The sequence below is a fragment of the Octopus bimaculoides genome, chromosome 26 (assembly GCF_001194135.2).
Source record: "Octopus bimaculoides isolate UCB-OBI-ISO-001 chromosome 26, ASM119413v2, whole genome shotgun sequence".
Classification (NCBI taxonomy): Eukaryota; Metazoa; Mollusca; class Cephalopoda; order Octopoda; family Octopodidae; genus Octopus; species Octopus bimaculoides.
Window position 1 is genome coordinate 16,456,854 of NC_069006.1, and position 19,030 is coordinate 16,475,883.

General features: G+C 37.8%; 1 protein-coding gene across 3 annotated transcripts in view; it reads left to right on the top strand.

Annotated features, from left to right (window-relative positions):
- Positions 1-13,803, top strand: part of LOC106883036 (phosphatidylinositol 4,5-bisphosphate 3-kinase catalytic subunit alpha isoform) — a 45,945-nt gene extending 32,142 nt beyond the window's left edge. For all 3 annotated transcript variants that reach the window (XM_052977095.1, XM_014933898.2, XM_014933899.2), the window contains 13 exons: positions 151-293; positions 1,829-1,935; positions 2,501-2,582; positions 2,838-3,002; positions 3,462-3,565; positions 4,884-5,046; positions 6,869-6,978; positions 7,214-7,335; positions 8,647-8,725; positions 9,221-9,391; positions 10,974-11,091; positions 11,906-12,057; positions 12,537-13,803. In XM_052977095.1, the coding sequence (XP_052833055.1) occupies positions 151-293; positions 1,829-1,935; positions 2,501-2,582; positions 2,838-3,002; positions 3,462-3,565; positions 4,884-5,046; positions 6,869-6,978; positions 7,214-7,335; positions 8,647-8,725; positions 9,221-9,391; positions 10,974-11,091; positions 11,906-12,057; positions 12,537-12,804 (1,784 nt within the window). In that variant the 3' untranslated portion in view covers positions 12,805-13,803. The remainder of the gene's footprint in view (positions 1-150; positions 294-1,828; positions 1,936-2,500; positions 2,583-2,837; positions 3,003-3,461; positions 3,566-4,883; positions 5,047-6,868; positions 6,979-7,213; positions 7,336-8,646; positions 8,726-9,220; positions 9,392-10,973; positions 11,092-11,905; positions 12,058-12,536) is intronic.
- The last annotated feature ends 5,227 nt before the right edge of the window (positions 13,804-19,030 follow it).

Consider the following 19,030-nt stretch of genomic DNA (forward strand, 5'->3'; position numbering starts at 1 on the left):
GCTAGCATGGAAAGCGGACATTAAACGATGATGATGATGATGATGATTGTATTGGATATTTTAATGTAACCAAAGTAATTTTTTGCCTCCTACTCTCCTTTTCTTCTTCTTCTCTATTATGAAGTACTTAATCTGTCGATTTCATTTCAGGTTCAAACCCAAACAAAGACTGTCCAAGTCTGGATATTGAATTTGACAAATTTTCCCATTCTGTAACGTTTGATATGGAAAAATTTGATAGATATTCCAAACAGAACTCGTACGATGGTTACGTACAAGATGGCTATGTGGATGTGAGTAGTTCTTTTATCTATTAACTGCTTTAGTTTTTAATTTGAGAAATGGAGAATGGTTGCATATGGAGCATTAGAATTTGGGTTTTATGTTTTCCTATTTAGCATTTAAACCTGCTATCTCAGGCCCAAATATTCTACCTTTCCTAAGTTAAAACTGACCAGATCCAGCCTCTCTCACCTGGCCTACAGTGACTACATCATGTAATGTTTGTTCTCCCCTCTGTGGGAATATGATTTAAGGAAGATTTGGCTATTATTTCTATCACGCTGAATAACAGCATAGAGGATCCTTTTCACAAGGAAGAATTGATGTGATTTTTGCATAGTGCTTGCTGGTAATGAAGGAAAAGAAAGTCCAAAACTACTATTTTGGTGATACTTCCCACAAAATTGATGGTCTTGGCTTGAATTTGTTTGGTCATAGATTTGTTAAATCAAGGTTGTCTTGGAGCTGTACAATATATAGCTTCCTTGTATAAAAAGAAGACGATTTATTATTATTATTATTATTGAGTGAGAGGGCAATGCATGCCATCAAAGTGACACTAATGTACAAATATACAAACCTGATATACCTATCATGACAACCCATATGATAAGAGTACACCAGGCGCATGCATCACAACCATATGTACACAATATTGTGATCTCATATCAAGATAAACAGCGCATGACCTTGCAGATGGGGCCCAGTTAGAATTTCCTTCAGGTTGAGTAGCGCATCCTGTTCACAAGGTCCCTGAACAAGAGTTGGTAATGGATAATGAACAAAACACCCATGTTTTCCGGAGGTGAATTATTCAAACCCCTAAGATTCCTTTCAAACATGGCCATCCCCTCATCAGCCACTAAGGCACATCCTCAGCTGGTTAAGATTAAGCAACTAACAAGCAAATCTGTGCTGTTGAGTAGAATATTTGCTGTAGCTCATCTTTTACACCAAGACAAAACATCATCATCATCATTATTATAGACAGTCTGAAAGAAGCTTCTGTGTGTGCTTGTATGTATGTCAGCAAGTGACAGTGTCATACAAGTGGTATCATTCTTTCATTTCCTCTCTTACATGGAATATATCTATATTCCATGTCAGAGAGGAATATTACCTTACTTGGAAACAGTTGCAGGTTGACAACAGGATGGGCATCCATCTATAAAAAACCTGCCCCACCAAATTCTGTCTGATCCATGCTTGCAAAGGTCAGATGTTAAAATAAATGATTATGGATCCAGAATAAGATTTAGTTGATAGAGCTTTCAGCAAAAGTATACTCTGTGACTTCTGAGCTGTTAGTTTCAACTGTAGTATGTGTTCTTTTTTTTTTTTTTTTAACTATAATTTAGTCTCTTAGGGTAAAATGAGGAAATAGGTTTTATTTTATATTGTTTCTATTTTATTTTTTCTTTATGCCAGAATAAGCAAGACATTGCCTGTGAGAGGGGTCAGTTGTCTTGTGTGATCATAGTAAAATTTAGTTGAGAGAACTTTTTTGGTAAAAGTATATTCTGCAATCTGTTGGTTTCTATTGTAGTATATAAATCCAGATGCTAAACAGATGAAACAACTAGAAGAACTAGTCAGCCGAGATCCTTTATCTGAACTTTCAGAACAAGAGATGCTTTTTGTATGGCAACTAAGGTAAGTCTGGTATCTTGTAACTTTGCCTTTCATCCACCTAGGAGTTCATAAAATATATGCTAATCAGGTCTTGTGTATCAATATCATATTCCACTTCCCTGAATTCATGGCCTTGTGCTTGGTGACGAGCTGGTAGAATTATTAGAGCTGCATGCCAGGCAAAATGCTTAGCAGCATTTTGTCCATCTTTAGGCTTGTGGCTAGTGCCTTCTTCTAACGGCAGGAAGAGCATGGTGAAGAAGAGGGTGGTTCCCCTGTGGTTGCTGCAGTTGAGTATGTTGCCCTTCTGTTTCCAGAAGGGGAGGATGATGCTCTGGGTCCAGTCATTTGGGAGTCACTCTGATCATCCTACCAGGGCTTTATTCTGTGGGCTGGAGGAGGCCTTGTAGCAGACCCTGTACCAGATGACTGGAGAAGATCTCCAGAAGCTTGATGTCACATTGAAGGATGCAGAGGGGCTGCCACGAGACCATTAGTGATGGAAAGCACTGGTGAACCCGTGCATGATCAGTGGAAATGAATAATAATAATAATAATAATTATTTATTTGTATCTTTTCTCTTAGAAACCATTGTGTACTGCTGCCACATTCCTTACCAAAACTGCTGAATTCTGTGAAATGGAATGATAGAAGTGAAGTGGCTGAGGTGTGTATCAGTATTATGTCCAGCTCTCTACCTTTCTGCTTACTTCTTATCTTTATTTTCTCTTTCATTCTGCATCATTCTCTTTCTTTTTTTCTTTACCACCTTATTTCTCTATCTTTCTCATTTTCTTTTTGTCAGTCTTTATTTCTCTTTTTCACATCGTTTTTTTTACATCCCATGACTTTCTCCTTCTCTCATTGGTCCCTTGGTACATAGCTAGATAAAAATATAATCTGTTTCCGTTTTTCCATCTAGGTTTACCGACTGTTACAAAAATGGCCAACTCTTTCACCAGAAGATGCTCTAGAGTTACTTGATTGTTCTTATATGGATACGAATATTCGGAACTTTGCTGTAGATTGCTTAGATAAAGGCTTAACTGATGATAAACTCTCCCAATATCTTTTACAAATTGTTCAGGTAAAGTAATTCCAAACTTTTTTATGCTGGTCAGCCACACGTGACTATATAGCACACTAGTTCTTTCTGATCTTTGCTTTAACAAAACTGTCATAACTGTTGAACGGTGATGAAAGAGTTCAAGATATTTCCAGCTTTGAACAAATTACTTTGTGGTTATTTGGTTTGACATTTTGTCTCCAGCTCACATCCCAACTAGGCCGATTGCCTTTCAGTTTTCCAAGGTTTATCAGCACTGGAGTTGATATTCTTTTATTCTTTTACTTGCTTCAATCATTTGACTGCAGCCATGCTGGAGCACCACCTTTAGTCGAACAAATCACCCCAGGACTTATTTTTTTGTAAGCCTAGTACTTATTCTATTGGTCTCTTTTGGAACAGTGGATAAGAGCATCACTTCCTCCTTAACTTTTGCAAATATTTTCTTTCCTCACTACTTCTCTTGTTTCTCATTTTCAGGCTATAAAATATGAACCTTACCTGGATAACCGTTTGACACGGTTTCTGCTGAAGAGAGCTTTATTGAATCAAAGGATTGGACAGTTCTTCTTCTGGCATTTAAGGTAATATTCTTTGTATTTTTGAGACTATCCTTCTCGGTGGAGTTGGTGGACGGCAGAAGTAGCAGAATGTTGAATGAAATACCTAGCATTATTGTGTGACGTGTAAGGTAGCGAGCTGGCAGAATCATTACCACACCAGGCAAAATGCTTAGCAGTGTTTCATCCATCTTTTTGTTCTGAGTTCAAATTCTGCTCTGGTCAACTTTGCCTTTCCTCCTTTTGGAGTCTATAAAATAAGTACCAGTTGAGCACACTGGAATCAGTGTAATTGACTTGGCTCCCCCTCCCCTAAAATTGCTGGCTTTGTGCCAAAATTTGAAATCATTCTATTGCATCTATTTACTGTCTTGAGTAAGATGAGCTTCGCTTTTTATCCTCTCTCGGTTGATAAAATCAAATAAGTCAGGTAATTCAAATTTGTAGCCTTGTGCCTTGCATGGGTTGATGGATGGCAAAATGTGTAGAGAGTTAAATGAAATGCTTCACAGTATTTCGTTACATCTCTATCAATCCTGAATAAGAAAAGTCAACAATGGCAGGATTTGAAACCAGAACACAGAGTCAGTTAAAGTGACTATACCTACTTTTGAAATCTGTGACCTTGCACCTTTGTTAAAATTATTATTTAGCATGTCAAGCAAAACACTTAGCAGCATTTTGTCTGTTTTTACATTCTGAGTTAACATTCTGCAATGGTCAACTTTGCCCTTCATTTTGGGGGTCAATAAAATAGTACCAGATGAACACTGGGGTTGATGTAATTGACCTACTCCCTTCTCAAAATTGCTGGCTTTGTGCCAAAATGTGAAATCATCATCATCATTATTATTATTATTGAGTGAGAGAGCAGCACATACCATCAAAGCATGTACCATCTGTACCCTGGGGTACAAATATGCAAAGCCCAGTATACCCATCATGACTAACCATCTGATAAGGGTACAACTAAGGGCTGAGATGATTGGTGTCTTGCTATACTTGAGAAAACCTGTATATACTGGTCCCTTTGCCTACACCAGTGGTTCTCAAGCACTTTTTGTCTTTGATTCCTATTTTACTTGGGTGAACAATCATAGCCATTTGATGTTTAAAAAAATACTATTATGGTTTTAGAATTAAATATTATTAGGAATTGCATTAAAAAGTTGTTGTTAAGATATTTGCTGTATTGAAGAAATATAAGCAATTTATTGCACATACATTTTAACAAAAGAATAATTATATGAACTCATTCAGAGATCCATTTACTTAATGCATTTAATACAATATCATTTATGTAGTTAGTGCATTAAATCATTTTTAAACCTAATGTTTTCAGATCTGAAATGCACGAAACGTCTATTCGTTTACGGTTTGGCTTAATCTTAGAGGCCTACTGTCGGGGATGCGGTGCATTTCTGAAAAACCTTTTGAAACAGTTGGAAGCTCTAGACAAGCTAGCAAAGCTTTCTGATAAGTTAAAATCAGAATTCATGCGAGAGGTAAGCATTTTCGGTTAAAACAGCACCCTACAAAAATTTATGCTTTTGTTACTTTCTCTTTTCTGTTTTTTTTTTTTTTTTGTCTTTTTCAATGTTTAACTTTTTAATTTTTTACTTGTTTCAGTCATTGCACTGCAATCGCATTGGGACATTGCCTTAACCCTTTAACATTCAAACTGGCCATATCCAGCCCCAATATTCTACCTATTTTTTTGGCTGCAACCAGCCAGACCAAACTTCTCACACCTACCCTGCAATATTTTATTTTAAAAGTAAACAGTCACATGATTGAAATCCCAAAGCTATGAGATAAACACTTGATTACTTCAAAGCAATGAGAACGAATAAACATTACATTTAACTGAGTAATCTGACTGCTAAAGGGTTAAACAATTTAATTGAACTAATACGAGGGGATGCTGAAAAGTTCCTGGCTTTGGATAAAAGAAAATACAGGAGAATCAGTTAATTATGATTTTATTCAACATATTTCTCCCTCAGATTCACACACTTATTGCAGCAGTCTTTCAGTTTTTCTAAGCCCTGTAAAAGAACTTGGAAAGTTAGGCCCTCCAACCAGGCCTTTCACGATACTCTTAAAGCCAGGATCTTTTCTACATCTCTTGTATATGTGTGTGTATATATATATATATATATATTATTATCATCATCATCATCATCATTTAACGTCCATCTTCCATGCATGGGCAGAACGGTTGCCAGGAACCAGCCAGATAGAAGACTACCCCAGGCTACCGTGTCTGTTTTGGCAGGGTTTTTATGGCTGGATGCCCTTCCTAAGATCAACCACTCTGCAGAGTGGAGCGAGTGCATTTTACATGGCATACTCAGGCAGGCCATCCATCTACGAGCTGAAATGAAGAGCTGATTAAGAAGATTCAGTGAATTAGTCATGGATGAACACTGTGTAACAATTCAGGAAATTGCTCACAAAGTGGGAATAAGCACAAGATCAGTGCATTTCGTTTTAATGGAGGATTTGTGCATGTGGAAAGTGTTGGTGAAATTTGTCCCAAAGTTGGAAAAGCGGAAGCAACTCCGTGTGGAAATCGCTCAGAACATATTGGACCGTGCAAACCACAACCCAGACTTCATGAAGACCATCATCACTGGTGATGAGACATGGGTTTATGGTCTCTGCTCAATGTGTTCAGTCATCTTGCATGAGAAACAAGAATTCTACGAGTGCACACTTCAATATCTGCATTCTAGGCATAACAGGTGGGAACTGACCTTGCGGACCAGCGTGAAAATTTTCACAGATGCGTAGGAAGGTTGGTGTCACTTCACACCCAAAGTATTATTTTTATGCAGCGTTAGTCTTGGCAAGTAGAAATAGTCAGATAACTTTTGAACACACCTCATATTTATATGGTTTTAGCAACCATAGCTGATCAATTAGATCAGGGGTTTTCAAACTTTTTGACTTGCGGACCCCCTTATATTTCAGGCTTTACCTTAGGGACCCCCTTATAAACGCTTATGAAATTTATAACATAAATATTAGCTTAAAATAACATATATTTTTACATTTATTTATTTAACAGTATTTAACAAATAGGTTTATTGTCAATTAAAAGATTTTGATTAAAAAACATACATAAAATCAAATTGCCCATAAAAAGTATTTGCTGTCCACGGACCCCCTGTCTTGTCCTTGCGGACCACAGTTTGAAAACACCTGAATTAGATAAACATTCATGGTTTTTAAACCTGGTGAAGGGATAGGTTGACTATGTTACTATTTGTTTTTCCTTAGGCATCCATGTTTCTGTGAATTTGTTGTCTTATTTCATTTCAGGATGAACAGAAACGTTTTCTCACAGACCAGCTTTCCCAGGCTGATTACTTGGAAGCCCTACAGCGTTTTACATCCCCTCTAAACAGCAGTCACATGTTAGGTGACATCCTGTAAGTACCACAACTCTGCTACGATTACAACAATCTTTGTCTCTGGAAATTCTCTGTCTTTATTACCGTGTGTGTGTGTGTGTGCAATCATCATCTAAGTTGTGTGTTTATAATTTCATCCTTGTACTGCCCTCAATGTCTTGGTCCTTATGGACAATAAAAGAACAAATTGATGCTGTTGTTGTTGTTGTTACTTGATTTTTTTCATTAAGTTTGGTTGTGTTTTTCTCTGCAGTGTTCGGCAATGCTACTTGAAGACATCAAAAAAACGTCCACTTTGGCTTGTATGGCAGAATCCAGATCCACTTGCAGATTACTGGCTTTCATATTACAAGTTGATTTTCAAAAATGGAGATGGTCAGTCTGTAAACTAATCTTAAACCTAATTCCTCTATTAACTTTATTCTCTTCAACCAAGGGCTCCACTACTCACTTGGGTAGAGGGAGCTATTGGCTCCTTCATCTGTTTAGTAATAATGTTTTCAAATTTTGGTAAAAGGCCAGCAGCTTCAAGGGAAGGGCCAAGTCAGTTAAACTGATGCCAGTGCTCAACTGGTACTTATTTTATCGACCCTGAAAGGATGAAAGATAAAGTCAACCTTGGTAGAATTTGAACTCAAAATGTAAAGTCAGATAAAATGCTACTAAGCGTTTTGTCTGGCATACTAACAATTCTGCCAGCTCACCGCCTTAATATATATATATATATATATATTTATTAAATGGAGTAAAACGCATATGTTAACTGAATACTTTTATTTCCAACATATGTTTCGAAGATTACAAATTATACCTTCCATAGGAATAGGTGATGTTGATAAGAATGTAATCTTCTCTTCAGGGAAATGCATGGGAACCAGCTTAAACGTAAGACATTTTAACCGAATATCTGAATATATATATCCGAATATATATATGAATACAGACATGGCTGTGTGGTTACAAAGTTTACATCACAACCTTGTAGTTCCAGGTTCCAACCTACTGTGTGTCACATTGGGCGAGTATCTTCCACCATAGCCTCAGGTTGACTAATGCCTTGTGAGTAAAATGTGGTAAATGAAATCCATAATGTGTGTGTGTGTGTTTATTTCAACATAGACTGTGACCATCCAGTCTTCATTTTTTTACATTACAGACATAGGATAAGTGTGTCATTTGAAGAGTATTTAGCTGCTAATCCTTTGTTTTCAAGGGGGGGGGGAGAATTTAGTTGCAGGTCTTCTCCATTCTGAGCATGTAGTTGTGCTATTTATAACTTATGATAAAGTGTACATTCTTCACTTTCAGTGACTCAGCCCATTTGTGGTGTATCATAGGTATAATGGGGAAAGCCTTAGCACTTAATCTGGCTATATCTGGCCGAAATATTCATCCCCGTTTTATCTTCTAACTGGCTAGATCCAGCCTCTCACACTTCTACAATACTGGCACTGTCAGCTACGATGGTGAGGGTTCCGGTTGATCTGATCAACGGAACAGCCTGCTCATCAAATTAATGTGCTTGTGGCTGAGCTTTTCATAGACACCTCTCTGAAGAAGCATTTTGGAGATGAAAGCTTTGCTTACACACAAATCTGCTTCCTGTTTTTATAGACTGTTTTGTCACTTTTATCTCCGACCTCTGTCAAATTTTCAAATGTTTTTGTATTTCAATTTTTCTGTTAGATTTGAGACAAGACATGCTCACTCTTCAGGTGATAAGAATTATGGATTCCATCTGGAAAAATGAAGGCATAGATTTAAGGTAATGTTTTTTCTTATACTTTCACTCTCTCTCGTGCGTGCGTGCGTGCGTGCGTGCGTGCGTGCGTGCGTGCGTTCATTTATTTATATTTTCTACCTTTCTATTTGTCTAATTAACTGTTCCTTCCCTTTAAACATTTCTGGCCTTATTCCTGTGTTAGAAAATTTAAGGTTCTAGATTGGTAGAATCCAAAGAGTGTCCAACTAAATGTTTTGCAGTATTCAGTTATGGCACTTTCTGATCCTGCCAAGATCAGATTTCATCCTTTAGAGGTCGTTAAAATAAACTACGTGTCAAAAACTGTTTTGTTTGATGTTGCCAAGTACCCACTCCCTCTTAATTTCCAGGCCTGTGCCTAATTTAGAAATTAGTTCTACTACTTCTAAAATTAATTAGTTTACTAACCATGTTGATTGACATGATCAGAGCTACTCATCATCAAAACCAATGGAGGATCTAATTTCTGTGCTTAATGATTTATTTTCTATCCTATAGGATGATACCATATGGTTGTTTGTCGACCGGTAAAGAGATGGGACTCATAGAGGTAGTTCCAGCAGCTACCACTGTGATGGCTATCCAGCACCGTGGAGGCAAGACTGCAGCAATGCAGTTGGACAGCTCTCAGCTGCATAAATGGATCAAAGAGCGCAACCAGAAAGAACAGTAAGTGCATGTATTTATTTATTTTATTATCAATATATGGATTATTAGTACATCATCATCAGCATTTAACGTCCGTTGTCCATGCTGGCATAGGTTGGACGGTTTGACCAGGGTTGGCAAGCTAGAAGGCTGCACCAGACTCCAGTCTGATTTGGCATGGTTTTCTATGGCTGGATGCCCTTCCTAATGCCAACCATTCTGAGAGTATAATGGGTACTTTTAAGTGCTACCAGCATGGGTGCCATTCGTGTGACACCAGTATCTGCCATAACGGTGATTTTACTTTGCTCAAGGGATGTTCTTCTCAAGCACAGCATAATGCCAAAGGTCTTGGTCATTTGTCATTGACTCTGTGAGGCCCAACACTCAAAAGGTGCTTTTTACATGCCACCAGTATTGGTCCCTTTGTTTCCATGAGGCCCAACACTCAAAAGGTGCCTTTTATATGCCACCAACATGGGTGCTAGTTACATGACACCAGCATCGGCCATAACTATGATTTCACTTGGCTCGATGGGTCTTCTCAAGCACAGCATATTGCCAAAAGTCTCGATCACTTGTCAATGCCTCTGTGAGGCCCAAAGTTCAAAGCTCATGCTTCACCACCTCGTCCCATGTCTTCCTGGGTCTACTTCTTTACACAGCTATCCTCATCCATACACATCACATGGACCATACCAGTGCAATTGTCTCTCTTGCACACCACATCTTGTGCCTCTTTTCTCTCAGGTTGCTTACACTGTCAAACATACACACTGACATTGCACATCCACTGAAGCGTACTGGCTTCATTTCTTTCAAGCCTACACGTGTCCTCGACTGTCACAGCTCATGTTTCACTGCCGTGTGGCATAGCTGTTTGCACACAGGCATCATTTCATCTACCTTTCGCTCTGAGGGAGAGGCTCTTTGTTGCCACCAGAGCTAGGTGCTCTCTGAACTTTGCCCATCCTATTCTTATTCTCACAATACAATTATTATAGTTATTTTTAATATATTTAAGTACCAGTCAAGTTGGTGGTTCTTTAATATAATGAAGTTTGAGTGTTACTCTTTACCCAACGCTAAATGATGAAATCAGAGGCATAATTGAAATCTGTTGTATGACAAAATAAAAATACTGTTATTAATATATTTAAGTACCAGTCAAGTAGTGATTGGTGGTTTCTTAATATAATGAAGTATGAGTGTTACACTTTACACAAGTCTAAGAGATGAAATCGTAGACATAATTGAAATCTGTTATATGACAAAATAAAATTCCAGTGTTATGCTTTTAATAACCTTAAATATGGAAAGAAATCAGACATTACAGAAATTTTTAACGTACTAAAACTGGTCTTAGTATTATAATTTAGTGTTTTAAATATGGAACAAAGAGAAGACATAATCGAAATGTTTAATTCTTTCGTTACAATATTTCTAACCATAATTCAACCTTTATATGTTTCAATTAAATTCAAAAAATAATCATAAATTTAGACTAGTTTCTTAAAACAACTCTAACTTATTTGAAATGTTGAGTAATGTAGACTGATATTATACATGTAAATATTACCAACAGTTTCTTTTTATCTTGCAGATATGACATAGCAATTGATACCTTTACAAAATCCTGTGCTGGGTACTGTGTTGCTACATTTGTTTTAGGCATTGGGGACCGACATTCTGAGAACATTATGATGACTGAAGAAGGACAGGTAAAAACAAAAATAGAAGAACTTCTTAAAATTAAGTTTAAAACCAAATATTTTAAACACTTGTAGGGACACTGTATTTCATTATGCAGCCATAATATACTACAGAGTGTATTAAACACTTTTATAAGTTAATGCTGTGTTCTACTGTGTTAGCACTTGTTAAGGTTATCTCTACAGATTTTCTTGCAAATTATCAGAAATATATCATCTATAGAGATAAACTTAACAAGTGTAATATTTTAGATATATTGTTCAAGGAGACAATTGGTAAAATCATAAATGCACTGAATTAAATGCCCTGAGATTGGTGCAGCCATCGAGCTCTCCAGTCCTCAGTCAAACCGTCCAACCCATGCCAGCATGGAAAGCGGACGTTAAACGATGATGATGATTTACATCCATTTGTTTATCCCATTTCCTGAAGAGAATAAAGTCTATCTGGCTTGGGTGTCCACCAGATTGACAAGCAATCAGGTGGTTGGCTGGTTTCCTGAAGTTAGTGGTGCAAATTACGGTACCATTAGTGTCTCAGAATTCCAGCAGCCTTGTTACCACTTCATTCCTCGAACCAAAGCCATAACCCTTATGTATGCGTACGTGTTTGTTTACAGTTGTACTCTATAAAAGTCACTACATGCAATGCTGTCACATCTACTGTCAACAAATCATCTGCTCATTTCACGCCTTGAAAGTCATGAAATAAAAAAATCCATTACTTGAAAAGCAGAGAAGAGTTAGCAACAAAAAATACACACTGGCTATAAAACAAAAAATTATCACTTTTTTGTTTTGTTTTGCTTTGTCGTTTTGTCAGGTATTCCATATTGATTTTGGTCACTTTCTAAATCACAAAAAGAAGAAGTTTGGAATCAACCGTGAGCGAGTGCCTTTTGTTTTGACGGAAGACTTCATCAAAGTTATAGCAAAGGGTGCTGACCAACCTCAGAAAAATGAACTTTTTGAACAGTGAGTATACGCTTTGTCTTCTCTCTTATAGAGACTGGTCTGTTTTGGAAGTGAGTGATAGAAGGATAGAGAAAAAATGCTGTAGAAGGATGCTAGAATTGTGGATCGTGGGTATATGTATCATAATTTTTTTGTGTTGTTTTATTTTTTTTGTCATGCTTGTGTGAGTTGTGAGATATGTATTGAAGCAATATTCTGTGACTGGATGCCTTTCCTGTCATTAAGCCTTACTGCCAAGCTACAAGGGCATATTATTCATAGATGTAAACAGTATTAATGAGAGATTAATGTTGCCTTTCATCCCTCCAGGGATCAATATGTGTGCCTAAATTAGAAGTTAATATTTTAACTGTTATTTTAACTGTTATTATTCTTTGTTATTCCTTTTGTCTTTATATGTTAACATTTGAGATAGAACTATACAATATATTCTTTTTTTCATTCCATAACTGCTGCTGTTGATGATGATGATGATGCAGGTTTCAACAACTGTGTGGCCAAGCTTATTTGGCACTTCGCAAACATGCCAAGCTTTTCATCACCCTTTTCACACTGATGCTCTCTTGTGGCATCCCTGAGTTACAGTCAATGGATGACATAGGATACCTTCGCAAGACACTGGCTGTGGAGAAATCTGAGCAGGAAGCTGCCACTTATTTTCAGGAACAATTCAATAATGCCTATGGTGGCTCTTGGACAACTAAGCTGGACTGGTTCTTCCATTACCTGCACAACCGGAATCGGTGAGAAACAGACACAATCCCAAAACATAAACACGACCTTGCAAGCAGAGAGACATATGTTCATACATCATATATATGCATATATATATATATGTGTGTATACAGACACACACACTTATAGTAAATAAACATATGCTGAAAATGCATGTATGTGTGTGCGTGCGTGCATGTGTGTGTGTGTGTGTACATATATGTATGATTGCTGTGTGTAATATAAATTACACGTGTGTGTTGTGTATGTGTGTGAATATATATATGTATATATGCACACACACACAGACATATATAAACATACACACACGCACACACATCCTGATAACTTCCCTTTCTCTTTGGTTTGTCACGTTTTTTCTCAACATTTTAATTTTTTTTTTTTGTTCCTTAACTTATCCCACCCAAGTGCTCCAAGATATCCTCTTTAATTGCACCAGGACACCATCATTATAATCATTATCATTGTCACCTACACCACCACCATTGTCTGACAGACTCTTGTCACTTGCCACCACCTTTTTTCTCTCTACCCCACCCCCACCCATTCTATCCGTCTCTGACTTCTTCCATCTAACCATCTTCATTGTTCATTCACCTTGTCATCTTCACTCTCTTGTACTTTCCTTCTATCTTCTCTGAATACTTCTGAAAGGGAAGCAAAATATTCACACCCACATGTGCGTGTGTATGTGGGTATGTGTGTGTGTATGTATACCTACATGCATACATATATATATATATATATATATGATATATATATATATATAAAACAAACAAAAATGTTACATGACAATGAAAAAATTTTAAAAAACAACAAAAAATATTGCCCCCATCCCCATTCCCTTGAGTGATGCCAAATAGGCTGTCTTAGTCTGGCTTTCTTGCTCTTATTATATATATTCTGAAATAAATAACCCATCCCTCAAAAAATGTATATATATATATACATATACATATATATATATAAATATTATGAAAAACATTGAATAAAACAATGTCTGTATCTATTGATCTTTGTCTGTGTCTGTTTTTGTGAATCTGAATATGTGTGATGAAAGATAAATATGAACCGAGAAAAATAACAAAGTGACCAGTAAACATGAATTTGGGTAGCAGAGATGATGAAAGCGATACTCGTTCATCTTCAAGATAAGGTAAACAAATGATTAGTGGTGCCTACTACTAATTCTGAATAAGATACTTTTTTACTCTTTTACTTGTTTCAGTCATTTGACTGCGGCCATGCTGGAGCACCGCTTTTAGTCGAGCTAATCGACCCCAGGACTTATTCTTTGGAAGCCTAGTACTTATTCTATCGATCTCTTTTTGCCGAACCGCTAGGTTACAGGGGCATAAACACACCAGCATCAGTTGTCAAGCGATGTTGGGGGGACAAACACAAGCACACATACATATATATATATATATATATACATATACGACAGGTTTCTTTCAGTTTCCATCTACCAAATCCACTCACAAGGCTTTGGTCGGCCCGAGGCTATAGTAGAAGACACTTGCCCAAGGTGCCACACAGTGGGACTGAACCCGGAACTATGTGGTTGGTAAGCAAGCTACTTACCACACGGCCACTCCTGCGCCTAATCTTAAAAAAAAGATTTTTTTTTTGTTAGAGCAAGAGGACAATCTTGTGTGTGTGTATCATCATTATTCGCTTTACATGTTGGAATGGGTTGGACAGTTAGATAATCTCGTGGTTGTGAGCATAAGACTTAAACCACTGTACCTTTAACGTAATATACAGGCAGCAGCTTCAAGAGTGATACAATCTGTTTAAAGAGTGGTCCTTTGAATTACAGTTACAAAACTACCCAAGCGACTTCATAGTTTCCATCCATCTAATTTCACTCCCAAGGTGTGGGTCAACTGGTAGCTATGGAGGTGAAGCTGGTATATATATATACTTGGCTGAGGTATTTGACCTCATGATTGCTGATGCACGTGACCTTCTTAATTTTTTAGCCATATTTGACCCTTGCTATAAATAGAACAATGAGTAAAGATAAATTGTTAGAAAGGAAAGATGAATAACCACAGAGGGAGAGGGAGAAGGAGAAAGAGAGAAAGACAGGGCGAAAAAGACAAGGATGGAAAGAAATAGAAAGAAGGAGAGAGAATTGCAAAGAAGAAGAAAGGAGAGGAAACGAGAGAAGAATCTAGATCTAGATGATGATTCCATTATTCAGTATTTAGTTCTTCTTCTACATCTGAGGACACAGACACATGCAATCACAAGACAAACGACATGCTTGACATATCCACAAAAAACTAGGGAAAGCTCAAGTGTTATATATATATATTCCACTTTTTCACCCTTACTTGTTTTGTTTAATATCCTGTTTGAGAGCTCTGGTTTACCGGAACTGGTCGGATGCTTTCCATTCTTTTACTTACTTCCCCCCATGGTTGTTGAACTCTTATTTTCTTCCCTGTCAGATCTTTAAAATATTATTATAATTTTTATAAAGATAGTAAGCTGGCAGATTTGTCACGATGCCAGACAAAATGCTTAGCAGCACTTTTTCTAGCTCTTTTACTCTTTTACTTGTTTCAGTCATTTGACTGCGGCCATGCTGGAGCACCGCCTTTAGTCGAGCAAATCGACCCCAGGACTTATTCTTTGGATACCTAGTACTTATTCTATCGGTCTCTTTTGCCGAACCGCTAAGATACGGGGATGTAAATACACCACCATCGGTTGTTATGTGATGTTGGTGGGACAAACACAGACACACAAACATATACACACACATACATATATATATATACATATACGACGGGCTTCTTCCAGTTTCCATCTACCAAATCCACTCACAAGGCTTTGGTCGGCCCGAGGCTATAGTAGAAGACACTTGCCCAAGGTGCCACGCAGTGGGACTGAACCCGGGACCATGTGGTTGGTAAGCAAGCTACTTATCACACAGCCACTCCTGTGCCTATGTTGTTTACTCTTTTGTGAGTAAATTAGTGGACAATTGTTTCATTCTAAAATCAACTTTGTCATCCATCAGAGGCACCAACATAAATGACAAATTACAGAAGAAATCAATACTCAGAAACAAGGAATCAGTCCATTGTATCAATTAGTCAGGTAGAGATCTATTATGTAAAAAATTAAAGAGAACTTATTTGTACACTATTTTGTAGTAGTAGTAGTCTCTTTTGTCTGAACTGTGCGCGTGTGCATGTGTACATGACCAAGTGAGTGGGGAGGCAAAAAATGAAGAGTAGGTTAAAAATTGAAATGTGGTGAGGATAAAAAGGAAATCATATCAGAGACATGACATGGAGTAGGGGTGGTGGGGGAAATTGAAGGATTGGTCGTGGGAACTGTGATGTTTAGATGTTTGCTGTGAGGCAATGTATTTTGTTTATTGTAATGTTGTAAGTGGAGAGATAGAGAGAGAGAGGTGGGGGGGGACTAGATCACATATTGCAATGTGTGATCTTTATCCAAAATAGACAAATAAATTTGGATGATATGTCATTAATTTGGGCGTTTGGAAAAAAAGTTTCTGATGCTGAGGTTTTTTTAGAAGAAACCTTTTGGGAAATCAGTATCAGAAATTATATTCATTTGAAAATTGAGCCAGAATTCATTATACTTCTGTGTTATCTGTTTTATGTTTTTAATGTATAGGCGCAGGAATAGCTGTGTGGTATGTAGCTTGCTTACCAACCACATGGTTCTGGGTTCAGTCCCACTGTGTGGCACCTTGGGCAAGTGTCTCCTACTATAACCTCGGGCCGACCAAACCCTTGTGAGTGGATTTGGTAGACGGAAACTGAAAGAAGCCTGTCGTATATATGTATATGTATTTATATATGTGTATGTGTTTGTGTGTTTGTCCCCCCCAACATCACTTGACAACCGATGCTGGTGTGTTTACGTCCCCGTAACTTAGTGGTTCGGCAAAAGAGACCGATAGATTAAGTACTAGGCTTACAAAGAATAAGTCCTGGGATCGATTTGCTCGACTAAAGGCAGTGCTCCAGTATGGCCGCAGTCAAATGACTAAAACAAATAAAAGAGTAAAAGAGTATTGCAATTAGATTGATATCATTACTGCATTACATTATGGTTCATATGACTATATTATTATTTCATTTAAATTATCATTACTATATTGTTTTAAGATCTATATTATTAGATTGAGGGTTGGCTGAAAAGTTCATATGAGGATCAAGATACTCTCATGGAATGTGACCAAATGAGACTTATTTTTCAACATAGTCCTCCTTGCGGTCCACACACTTCTTCCATCAGTGCTGCAATGCTTGGATCTCATTAAGAAAAAAAGTCAACAACAGATATGATGTCATCATCACTGCTATAGCCAAGTGTTTTTTCCTGTTGGGGAACAGATAATAGTCAGCCGGAGCCAGATCAAGTGGATAGGGACGGTAATCAACCAGTTCAAAGCAAGTCACACACAGCGGCCATTGAAGCGAAGGATTTGTAGGCTGAAGCATTGTCCTGATGAAACAAGACCGCTTTTGTCAGTTTTCCTAAGTGTTGATAGCATTTTCTAACTGCCTCAGCAAGTTGGCAACAGTACTCTCCATTGATAGTGTGATCCTATCTCATATTTTTGTGATTAAAGTTTTTTTCATCTTCTCCTCTTACTCTACTCTTTACTCTTTTACTTGTTTCAGTCATTTGACTGCGGCCATGCTGGAGCACCGCCTTCAGTCGAATCAAATCGACCCCAGGACTTATTCTTTGGAAGCCGAGTACTTATTCTATCGGTCTCTTTTTGCCGAACCGCTAAGTTACGGAGACCTAAACACACCAGCATTGGTTGTCAAGCAATGTTGCGGGGACAAACAATATACAACATATGCTGGCAGTGTGCTAGCAATCATGGTTATAGAGCTGATTGTAGTGTTATTATTAATATAGTTGTTTAAGGTAGCAAGCTGGCAGAATCGTTAGCATGCTGGGCAATATGCTTAGCAGCATTTCATCCATCCTTACGTTCTGAGTTCAAATTCCACCCAAGTCAACTTTGCCTTTCATCCTTATGGGGTCGATAAAATAAGTATCAAGAGAGCACTTGGGTTGTTTTACACCCCACCCCGTTCCCTCGAAATTGCTGGCCTTGTGCCAAAATTTGAAACCATTGTTATTGTTCTTGTTGGTTGTGTTGGTGTGTTAGGAACAGTGGTGATGATGACATGATGATAATGGTAAAGGAGTTGGGGAGAGAGGGTAGTGGTGATGACAATAGTGTTGGTTGTGTGGTAGTGCGATACATAATACTGCTTTTGTTGTTGTTGCTGTTGTCGTTATGGTGGAGGTCCTCACACTGGAGTGAGTGTATTGTTAAGAATCAGAGTGGCGATGGTGACAGCAGAAGCTGTACAAGTGAGTTCATGTGAAGTCAGTCATGAGTCAGTCTCATACACCTGATACAAACCCTGCCCCTTGATAGTGGGGGTAGGGATAAGTAACAACCCACTGTCTCTGCATCTGTCCATCTCCACCACCTCAGACATCAAACATTTACGTCCATTCTCATCTCTCTCTCTCTCTCTCTCTCTGAGTCATGATCCCTACTAAGGGACACTAGAATCCAACAAGAGGAGAAGCGGGAGAGAAGAAAACAAAGGGAATTGATTTGTCATCAAAACGTGTGGGAAATGTTTTGATTACTACTACTACTATTATTGCTACAACTATTACTATCATTGCCACCAGTACCAGCATCGCTGCTGCTGCTGCTTTTGTTCCATTCTCAGGTGTCTGCTAATTTATTTTAAACATTATCCCTAGGCAGATTGATAAATCTAAGTTATTTCCCTTTATATAGACAATAGACAGTAAGACTTCATCCTTAAAATAGACTTTCTTAACTTCTTATCTGTATTTCTTCCCTTTACTAGTCCACCATCCTGATTCCTACCTCCTGCCACATACAGGGATTGGACAAAATAATGGAAACACCTTAAAATTTCAAACAAATTTATTTTAATATGGGGTAGGACAGTGTAGGAGAGAGAATAGTGATGTTGTAGGAGAGAAATGTGTTCGCATGGATGATGGTACGCTTGCACTAAATGAGGATGCAAAGAAAGAGGTCTGGAGATGCCACTACGATAGATTGCTTAATAAAGAGAATGAATGGGAGGAAGAGAGCCTGCCGTATGTTGACCCAATAGAGGGACCAGCTATCCGAGTTGATAGTACCAGGGTAGATAAAGCACTTAAGAGT